We start from the raw sequence: 11689 nt of genomic DNA, 5'->3' as shown, positions 1-11689 counted from the left end.
AAAAGGGGGAGATTGTTAAGACAATCTCTATATTTTAAGTTTTGATGAAAATAAACAAAGGTTAATTTAGAATGTTAATTATGATTCTAAATGTTATGTTAATTTAACCTGTGTTTTTGAGTGGATTTAATTAAGAGCAGAATCAAGCAAATACAAGAAAAGACAACAACAAGATCATTCTGCATCATAACAGAGAATGATCTTCAGCTTCAACAAATTGTCCATCACAGCAAGTTGGTCAAAACTTTTCTATCCCTGTGATAAAAAGTCCGCTCTGGAAATCATTCATATCTAATAAGTACATGGCAAGGAACAAGTAGGAATAATTCAGACTCAAAAAGGTTATTTGATCGCAAAGATCAAAGGACTCAAAGACAGACAAAAATCATGACGATCTGCATGCTCCAAAATTCAAATGTCGAAGCAAGAAATTCAAGTGCTAAGTAATCAACAATATACAATCACACTTAAGCTTGAAATTCTGCAAAACAGAGGCAACATCATTTTCTGCAATTCGCAAAACAGCCACTGCTGCACATTCACATATCAGCTGCGAAATTGTCATTAGATACTCTGTAAAGAATCTATTCTCAAACAAGAGTTGAGCAATATCAGATTCTGTCAAATTCAATCATTTGTAAAAACTCAAACTATAAGAGTTTCTTTATAGTTTGTTTAAAATTGCTTCCTATCAAGGTTAGATAGGTGTTGTAATTGCTTTCTGGGTGGAAAGTAATTAAAGTTGAATTAGGCCTATAAATAGAAGGCCATTATCCCAGTTCTCAGCAAGAAATTCAAGTGCTAAGTAATCAACAGTGTGAGGACTGGGCGTAACCCACGTTGGGTGAACCAGGATAAATCTTTGTGTGGTATTCTCTTTCCTATCTCTTTCCTTATTATACTGCATTGATCAATTAAGATAAAATAGAAACTGATTTTCTGCTAATCCAAGAACGTTCTCTGTTTTATAACATAAACCAAGAACGTTCTCCGTTTTCTGTTTTTATAACCAAGATCATTCTTGAGTCATTTTCTTAAGATTTAACAGGAATTTTTAAAAGGCACATTTACAATTCAAACCCCCCTTTCTTGTAAATCGACATTGTTACTTCAAAGTCTACCTCTAAAGATAGTTTGAGTATATTGTAAAAATCATTTTAGTTATTACAAGGTAAATTGTAAAAATCCTTTATGGACTGAAAGGTAACTGTAAAAATCCTTTCAATGTTGAAAGGTGCATTCTGAAACTGACCAAGAGTGTTCAAGAAATATATTGTGAAAGTAAGAACGTTTAGATGCGAAGCATATCAGTGGAAAATCTCACATATTGTGAATACTAGATGTAGCCCATGATGGATAAACCACGATACATCATTGTGTGATCTTCTTATCCTTATCCTTATTTATTTATCACTCACTTATCACATATCACCTAAAAATAATCTGCTTTATTAATCTTTAACTCACCCTGAGCGTTCTAGACTTTTTGTTTGAAACCAAGATTGATTTTGAGTTAGTTTGAACTAAATTCAGGAATTAAGATTTTAAAAAGGGATCACAATTCAAACCCCATTTCCTTGTGATTGATATTGTTACTTCAATTCATTGATGATAATTAGACATAAATGGAAAAATAAATGTTGATGTTATTGTTCAAACAAAAAGAATGTGGAACATAGTTTACAAAGACCATTCTTATATAATACAGAAAACAAATCCACAATTTATGAAGATTTGATATTGTCTCCCAGTCATAATCATGCATGTTCATGAAGGATATTCATAGTTGAGAACTTTTAGACATGAAGACAATCAAAAGAGAATGTTATGCACGACAAGTACAATGGACAGCTCATTGCAAGCTCATACATCCTACTTTACAACTCATTTCGTGTTGTCACAAGTTGTCAAGAGAATGAGGAAACTCTTGTATCATGTTCATACAAAAGAGGATAATTGCCAAGATGAAGAGGTCTTTTACCCAAATTCTAGAGGACGTATAAGAAACTTACTCAAATGTCTTGGGACATATGCCCAACGGTTATACATGTCCTTTACAACAACAAATGTCTTGGGACATATGCCCAACGGTTATACATGTCCTTTACAACAACAAGGAGTTTTCCCAAGTCTAAAAATAGAAGGTGCTTCAAGTTTTAATCTTCAAGAGACTACAATAAATCATATTTCACTTTTTTAAGTGCAAAGCTATCAAAGTTCTCTTTAATTATCAAGAAACATACTACTTCTCTTTGTCATAGATTTTAGGATCAAACTTTTGAGTTTGTTCTTAGTTCAACTTATAGTAATAGTGTTGTGATTAGATCCAAACAAGTCATAATTATCATCTATTGGTAAGCATCACCAAGTTTGTCCAATTGGAAGAAAACTTGAGTGATTTGCTGTAAGCATAATCAAGTTTGTCTAGTTGAGAGAAATTTTGAATGATTTTTGTAAGCCCGTTGAGGCTAATAAAATACAAGTGTATAGTCAAGTTTGACTAAATGAGGAAGATTAAGTTGAGAGGTTGCTGAATTTACTAGTGAAAATCTCACAAGTTGTAAGGACTGAATTAACCAACTTTAGGTGAACCGAAATATTTATTGTATGTCATTTTCTAATCCTTATCTTTTTCATATTTCACTATTTCACTAAATCACACATCTATCACTTTGAGATTAAAATACAAGTCTTATATTGAGAAATATTTTAAAAATGCAGATAATAAAATGAGTCACAATTCAGACATCCATTTCTTGCAACAATTATATTCACTTCAATATGAGTGAATGTCATTAATTGCTCATTTGGGAATAATGAGAACTCTAATTAGTCATCACCCTATATATAGGTTATGGTCTCCAATATACGGAATATGGGTTATATATATAGGTTACAGTCTCCAATATGCTTAATGTATATGGAATCTGGGTTGGGGAAGAACCACAAGCCAACAGGTGATCATCATTCGTTTCTCCATTTTAGAATCAAGGCTTAAAGTTTATTTAGGATCACCGTTGATGAATCTTCATCATATGCATATGTTTTATTGTTTTTAGTCTTATTTATCATCAATCATTAGTTAATTTAAAGAGTTATTTGATATATTTTGTTGATTCTAGTTCCTGGATTTAATAAAATACTTATGTTCTTATATCATTGATTAAGTAGTAACTTTTCATGGATTTGCGCTGTTTCTTTATTTAGTTGCAGTGCTAAATTTTGGTGAGAAATTAACGTGACATATGTGGGGTATTTCAGCCATATCTGGAGTTGTAAATGTTCAATTGGAGTCAAATCAAGTGCATATGAAAGCTAAGACCCATATCTACAACTTTCATGAAGACATCTGAACCAAATTCGAAATTAAAAGAGGAGAAAAATGCACTAAATACCAGACATAAGATGTTGTGCGCTTGAAGCGCGAAGCCTGCGCCCGAGGCGCATTTCCACTATATTTTGACACCTTGATTTTGTCCAGGTGCACCCGGAGCGCAATTCCCACGCCTGGGGCGCATGGCACATTGCTGAATGTATAAAAACATATTTTTCTCACTTTTTAGGAATCTTTTTAACAATTGGGAAGTTTGGAGACTTGTGTCCTAGTAGAGAAACTCAGAGAAAAATGTTTCTAACACCATTAGAGTAGTTTTATCAAGAATCATTCATGAATCTTTCTTTTAATTCTTCCCTAGTCTATATCTTTTCTATCTCTGTCATAAGTAACTAAACTCTATTTGTTAGGGATGTGTGAAACAAGATGAAACCCTTATTTTTCTAATTTGATTTCTAGTTATATGAATGGGTTCATTGAATTATTTTTCTCATCTCTATGCTTAATGATTTTATTGCTTGATCAACTTTAAAATGTTCTACGATTCGTATTTTGAAACAGAAGTGGATTTTACGAATGCATGAGAGGAGAAATTCATGATATTATGGTCTAGGGATAGATGCGGGTCATGAAACCAATTAAAGTTGTTGCAAAGGCAATAGTTTTAAAAGAGAAATCTTGAACTGTAAAACACAATTCTAACCTTAAATTCACTAAGGAATTATGGGTTACTTTAGAAATAAAGGTTATGTCACTAAGACATTAGGGCAAGAATAATAAAGAGAATTTGGTAATAATTCAATAAAGGAATTTAGTAACTAGGATCAAATTAGCAACCAAGGTTGGATTCGAAGTGAAACTAATCCCTGACATTTTTCTTATTATAAATGATCAATTTTATTACCGTTGTTAATTTTAAATATTATTTCAATCAATTCGAAAACTTTTTGTTCAATTTTAGTAATTAAATACAACTAACTTGTTGTTCAATTTTAGTAATTAAATACAACTAACTTTTTGTTCAATTTTAATAATTAAATACAACTCTATAGTAAAACGTAATTCTTGAGTTCGACACTCGGTACTACCGTTTTATTATTACTTGCAATGATTCTAAACACTTGCTGAAACGCTATCAACTGTCGTGAAATTATGAAAGCTATAACTCCATGTATTTTTAATATCTTTGATAAAATAGCATTTCTTATATCTAAGTTAGTTTATATGCATGGTCATATGTTTATTAGATGTTTGCCCTAAAGTATGATTATATGTCTAATATGAATATTGAGTATATCTTGTACAATTAATTATTAAATTATTTCCAACAACAAGATCATAATTAAGATTAATCACTTTTTCTTATTCAATCCTTGTGTAATTTTTGATTGAGAAACAACTAGGATGTTGTATCTCTAGTAGGAGTGGTTTTTCTAGAGCAAGTGATTGAGGGAATATCAATCGACTTCATGTCAAAGGTTTGAAAAAAGGTATCCTTTGAAGGTTTAGAGTGGTAGTTATCCTATAAGTTTCTATCTTGCAAGATTGAATATGTTGTTTTCATCTTGAAGACAGTGGTTTATATTTTGTTGTGAAGGTTGTTGCCATAAATATGATTTTATGAGTGTTTATGGAAGGAGTGGTTCTTGTACAACCTTTGTAACGATTGTTGATAGACCTAGTAAATGTTCAATATACTAACGAAAAAAAATCTCATTTATTTGAATATGTTTACTTTCCTTGATCTTTTACTTTTATGTTCTTTGTTCGTTATATTTTAACTTCAGTGTTTGAAGGAGATAAAATAATTTTATAGTTTTAAATGATATAAAACTTACACTTATATAAATTATGTTTTTGAATCATTTCATGATTATGATCATTATTAATAAAAATTGTTGTGAAAAGTCATCAATCATGAATTATGATCAATCTGAATTTTATGTTGAGATCGCTTGAATATTATTGGTGCAACTCTTAAACGCTATTTTACTTTTGCTTTGTTTGATTAAATCATCAAGTCCTTGATTGAATTAATCAACTATTTTCATATTGTTATATCAAACATGTGATGGATTGCAATATCGTTAAGTGTTCTAAGCAAATATTTGAATACAAATAGCCTTTACCATCACTCTTTTAATAAACTTTTGTTTTATTTTAAAAAAATCTTTGATAAGTTAGAACTCTATTCAACCTTCATTTTCGAGTCCAAGAGTTATGATTGCTTCTTGTCCATTAGTAGAACCAAAATTTGTTTTCTTTGTTGAATAAATCTACAATACAATGTTTAACATTTAAAAATCAACCGTCTTATGAACGATCTTTTTACATTAAACGACGACTCTTTTCAATGTTGCACTAAAATATGCTCATTATTACTCAGCTTTAGGGAACTTGAAACTATTCACTTCATAATTTGGCCTATAAATGCCACTTTACTTGCTTTTGAACTCTACTTTTCCAATTAAACAACTTTTTCATTCTTTCTAACAGTATTGGAAAATGACCAACTACAAATGGTGTGTTCAATCCTATAAATATATAAAACAAGTAATAACATAATATCTTATACATTCTCTGACAATGGATAATCAGAAGTCTTGGCTTCAGGAGATGCCTCTGATTTACGTTTTTTTTCAGGATATAGAACATAATGTTGGCACATGAAGAGGATGTCAAAGAATACAGACACCTGTAATGGTTTATTCAATCAATACCAATATAATACATATGAATGAACACAGTTTATAAAATTGGGTAATAGTACACTGTTACATACCAAGGATAGGAGTAGTTTTCCTATGTTTCCATAGAAGTTCACCCAAGAACCTATAAATCAAAGTTGAAAATTTAAAATCATGTCACTTCAAACAAGAAGATCAATTGTTAAAGGATGGATATAACTGACCTTGATCAATGGATTGCATAGCCATTTGTGCATAGTTAGCTAACCCTCCAGAAAAGTCCAGAAGAATATTCTCAATGCTCCATCCATCAGTACTTTTTCTCATAAAGTTCATCACTGCCTATATTCACAACACAATTTATTATAAGAAGGATGGCTAGCATAAGAACCAAAAAGGGAACATAGAAACATAAATTCAATTCTCAAATACACCGAAGCCATATTCGTGTGTGTTTGTTTCTATGTTAGCTTTAATTCAATTGATTTTTTTAAAATTGATTTTAGTTATATGTTACTTAGGATATTTTGCCGTGAATGTGAGTTGAATACTCCCTATGTTCCAAATCATTGTCACATTTGAAAAAAAAAATATTATAAAATAATTGTATTTTTTTATTTTCAATGCAATTTTAATTACTTTCTCATAATTGTAATATCTAATTAATATTATATTCATCACTCTCAAGTTACCAATATTCACTTTGCATTTATGATAATAAACTAATAGTTGATATCGTAGTTTGGTAAAATCAATTAAAAAACCAAAATCAATTTTAATTGAGAATTTCAAAAGTCATCAAAATTAATTTGAAGTATTAAGAATCTAATATTTTGGTTTTTAAATTGACATGTTAATAGTTAATTGTTAATTTTTCTTAGAAGAAGAGTTGAATTCATTATTTCTTTATCACTCTAATTCCTAGTTCTTCTCTCAAATCAACAAACCACCTCATAACTCCTTCTTAAAAATCAATATTAATTTCCAATGGCTCTTTTTCATATCATATCATGTATATTTGCAATAAAAAAAAATTAAAAAAAAAAATGTTAGCAATACACTATTTTAACACATACTTTCTAAATATTTTTTATTACCACGACCTACCAAATTTATATGACATTCATATATTTTGGTTGGATTTTGTAAATCTAAAAAATGTATGTTTAATAATGCGTTACAACACTCCTAAAAAATATATGATTCTTTGACTATAAGGTATGAATCACATAGACACTTAACCGGATACATAAGGTAATATAATTTGAAAAGGGAAGTGTTTGAATGCAAGACACATACAAGTATATCACTATCAGTGTCGTGATTCGTAAAATATAAATATAAGAAAATTACACAAATATTTGGAATTTATCCTAACCTGGGGAATATATTTTATGACTGTCATACAGACTTGAATGATACTGCAAGTTCAAACAAAGTCAGAAAAAAAAGGTTTCAAAACGCAATTCCATAATTGATGATACTATAAATATTTCATTAATTGAAGACGCAAGTGATGAAAACAGATATCTAACATACGTGAAGATTGAGAGAAGCCAGAGCCAATGATGATTGTGCAAAGCCACAAAAAAACACACGGTAGCAGTTGTCCACGCAACAATTACGATTCCATAAGCTATTTTAGATACTTTTTGGCTTCCACGCTACATGAAAATAATAATCAAAATATTGTTATTTTAAATTCATCATATAAAAAAGAATAAGCTCGATTAATGAAAAGGGAGAATTGTACTAACATCATAGATTGCAATTTGGAATAAGGAAACTGCTGTTAGTAGAACAGCATGGACTGAGAAAGCAACATCATTTGCTGCTACTGGTATCATCTGAAAAAAACAGGATATTATTATACTTTATATTAATAATAGAAAAAAATTACTAATAATTAGAATGAGTATTTTGATAAAATAATTTATTTCTTTCTTCTAATTATTATACTTTTTTAGTATGTTTGCAAAAAATTTAAATGACATTTGAGACAGAGAAAGTAGTCTATATAACAATTTTTTTAACCATTAACATATTTTTAAATTATAAAACAGAGGAAAAATACAATGACTTCTGTTTATATTGCAAATTAAATGTATATTTACCAGTATATCAAATTATACTAATTACTTCATAGGCATCTTTTCCAAAACAAAAATTACCTCATAGGCATAACTTAAAATGATGTAAACATTGAAAACTCTAACATAAATTTAGTTCCACGTTATCTATATATTAAAGTAACAAAAGTATATTAATGTTAAACTAATACTTACTTTTTTGATTTTTTTTAATCAGTGTAGATAATGAAGTTTCTGCTTTTAATTTCTCTACAAAGATTGTAAAAAATATATTTAAAATTGTCATGTTAGGATAATCAACTTAAGTTTTTAAAGTATAAATGCTTATGTAAAGTTAATAAATTTAAAAATTAATAAATATATCTAAAATTAATATTATCTTAAAAATGTGAAAAGGACTAAACATTTATTTTGAAGATTTGATATTGATATTTCATTGAGTCAAAATCATCGATTATTACGTTTGAGCTAAGTTGTGTTATTATTATATTAATAAACAAATAACTTTTATATTTTACTTTGTTCAAATAGGTCTTAATAGCATACATTTAAGTGTTTAAGGCCATGAATATTGAATAAAAGGACTCTATATTACATTAATCATATAAAGTTAATAAAAAGTAAAATATAAGTACCTAAATAAAATATAATAGTATATTAGTATAAATTTTTTTCTTAAAACGTTTGGGAGACTAGGGCCATCATTGGCCTTCAATTCTCTGTTGTTAAGTTATTTCTATAATAAAAAATAAAATAAAGTTAAATTATTTTAATATAAATTATAAATTATTTTTATATAAATTATGATTTAATTGTGTATATTAATAATATAATTTTTTTTACACATATATTCAATGAAATTATTTTATGTAGATTTTTATCGAGATATTTTATAAAATAATATAATAAAAGAATACTATAGTGTGATTTTATTGAATGTATATGTCGAAAAATATTACACCATTAATTCATAAAAATTAACCTCAATTAGTTATTTCCTCCAAAATGAATTAAAAACAAAAATGAATCACATTACGCATTTTAAGAAAGATTTTGATCACATTTTTCTATTAATTTTTTATAAAAATTTAAATCTATTGTCTAAATTATTATCTATAATCAATAAATTGGATATTAAAAATAGAAAAAGTTACATTAAATTAAAAATATATTTGAGACATTATTGTTAAACAAAAGAAAATATGTTGATTTTTGTTTAATAAAAATACACTAAAAGTAGCTTATGAATATTATAAACTATTTTGACGTTAAAAAAATAATATTACACAATATTTCCATAAAATCTAGGCATAAATTTTTAAGTCAAATAAAATAAAATAAGTCAATTCAAAATTAACTTAGGAGGTATTACTCTTGAATAAAATATAAAATATATTTAATTTTAATTTTTTATCGAATATTATTAATGTTTATATTTTATTAAATAGAGAATAATACTATCTATATCACAATTATTAGTTAATAAAATATGATTTTGTAAATTTTTATATTTTATAAAACTTTCTTAATTTAAAAAAAAAACTTAATTTGTGTTTAAAATAACTAAAGATAACACTTGATGAGATTTATTTTATTCCGTTATTGAAATCTTTAACTAATATTTTTCTTTCAACGCTAATTTATTCCGTTACTTTTCTGTTTGACTTTTCAAAAAAGAGTAAACAGACATGATATTTTCAAGGCAATGATTCTGGTTCTCTCCACACATCTTTCTGATAAGCACGAACAACGCTAAATTTCGAATGTATCATGATGGTAAATAAGCAAACAAAAGTTAACTACTGCTACTCTTGAAATGCAATTAAAAAAATAATAATTAAAAAAATAATTTTTTAATTTTAATTTTTAATTAAATACATCAACTTTTTACATTCTTTTTGTTTGTATTTTATTATAGAGAGAGTAATATATTTTTTAATTTTAAAGAATTTTTTGATAAATTAATGTTATTATTCTTAATATATCTTTTATTAATTTTAGTAACAAAGATTTTAAATGCAAATAGTTGAGTGTGTTACATTTTCAACCAAAATAAAAGGAGTATATGACATTGAAATCAAATATACAATGAATCATTAATTAAGCATCCATAAAAGCAATGGTACGAGAAAACAAACCTGTTTCTGACCATATTTATCTCTATATTGCTTCTGAATAGCTGAGCTAAAGTACAAAGATGCATTATATATGAGATATGATGTGTGCTTCGTCAAATTCAACACCACGAAATCAAAGTTCAGCCCAACCACACTAATTAATAAAATACCAAAACAAAATTAAATAATAATAATAATTGATAAACTGTTTTTAGAGGAATAACTTCAAAAGTTGATAAGAAAAGTAAAGTTTTGTGGGTTTAGTACCTTTTCCTGCGAAAATTCAAGATGACTTGAGGCCAGAAACTAATCGACCAGCAAACAAAAGCAAACCAACCGAAGGCTTCATAGGAGATATGGAGTGGAACTGAATTCCAAGAAGACATGATTTCTTTCCTCTGATTAACTTTTTTTTTCTCCTAAAAAAAACAATCTCAAAGTGAATTATTAATAAAGATGTGGACCCAATATGTGTTTTTGTGTTTGTGTGCACAACCCCAAATTGAAAAATTATGCATTTATGATCTCAATATATATATATAACCACTATATCACAAAAGAAAATATTAAATTCTTTTTTGTTTCTTTTCTAATTTGAGGGGGGTTGGGGGTTATGAATGAGGAATTGTATATAGTCAGGATTTGTGACAAAATGAGTAAAATTGTGTTTCATATTCACGTGACTATAATTAAAATATGTATGATCTGTAAATATGAATTGGAATTAACACAAAATTGAGTCCGTATGCATTTTCATTCTATTGAGTACACTCCTTCAACCTGCTAGAGATACTGATGTGTCTCTAATATAGTTAGTTAGCCCCAATAAAAGGGGACAAATACTACTTTTAATATAATTATTCTTTTTTAGTATTTTTTTTACCGAAGAATTCTTCATTTTTAGTTATCCTATACTACATACACCATTTTTTCCCCGTATATTTAGGAGAGAAAAAAGGGAGTGTTTTTTGGATAGGTTGTTAATGAGATTTAGTGATTAATTAAATATTTTGAAAATTTTAAATTTGAATTTTGATTAAAATAATTCATGATCATAACTTATCTATCTTCCGACAGATTATCAAGACTCATTTTTTCTATAAATCGAAGAATTAAGACAAAAAGTATCAAATATTTTTGTTGTTAATTTTAATAATGTGCTTTTTAACTATTGAATGTATTTTTTGTATAACTGAATTTATATCCTCATGTCACTCTCAAAGTGTTTTACTATTGCATCTAGAGATGGTAAAAAATTTGTATCCGTTGATCAACGGGATTTATAGTCTAACAAATATCTACTAGTAAAATAATTGGATATTTCTATTACTTGTGAGTTAATGAATATAGAGACAAATATAATGGTGCCCATACATGTAAGTTAATAAAATTACAATGTTATAATATATTTTATTTAAGTGTTATTGTAATAATACTTTTTATGATGGAATTTTGTGATGC

At 27.5% G+C, this 11689-nt stretch overlaps 1 protein-coding gene across 1 annotated transcript; it reads right to left on the bottom strand.

Annotated features, from left to right (window-relative positions):
* Positions 1-5587: 5587 nt before the first annotated feature.
* On the bottom strand, positions 5588-10747 carry LOC101493364 (cystinosin homolog). The gene is made up of 8 exons (XM_004488882.4): positions 10496-10747; positions 10250-10382; positions 7779-7868; positions 7561-7685; positions 7400-7442; positions 6246-6363; positions 6117-6166; positions 5588-6029 (listed from the first exon to the last, which is right to left on the bottom strand). The coding sequence occupies exons 1-8, from the start codon at positions 10612-10614 to the stop codon at positions 5904-5906; spliced, it is 804 nt and encodes a 267-aa protein (XP_004488939.1). The 5' UTR covers positions 10615-10747; the 3' UTR covers positions 5588-5903.
* Positions 10748-11689: the final 942 nt, after the last annotated feature.

Source organism: Cicer arietinum, chromosome 3, assembly GCF_000331145.2.
Source record: "Cicer arietinum cultivar CDC Frontier isolate Library 1 chromosome 3, Cicar.CDCFrontier_v2.0, whole genome shotgun sequence".
In the NCBI taxonomy this organism is placed as follows: Eukaryota; Viridiplantae; Streptophyta; class Magnoliopsida; order Fabales; family Fabaceae; genus Cicer; species Cicer arietinum.
Note: the sequence above shows the minus strand (reverse complement) of the source record. Positions and strands in the feature narration are given on the sequence as shown.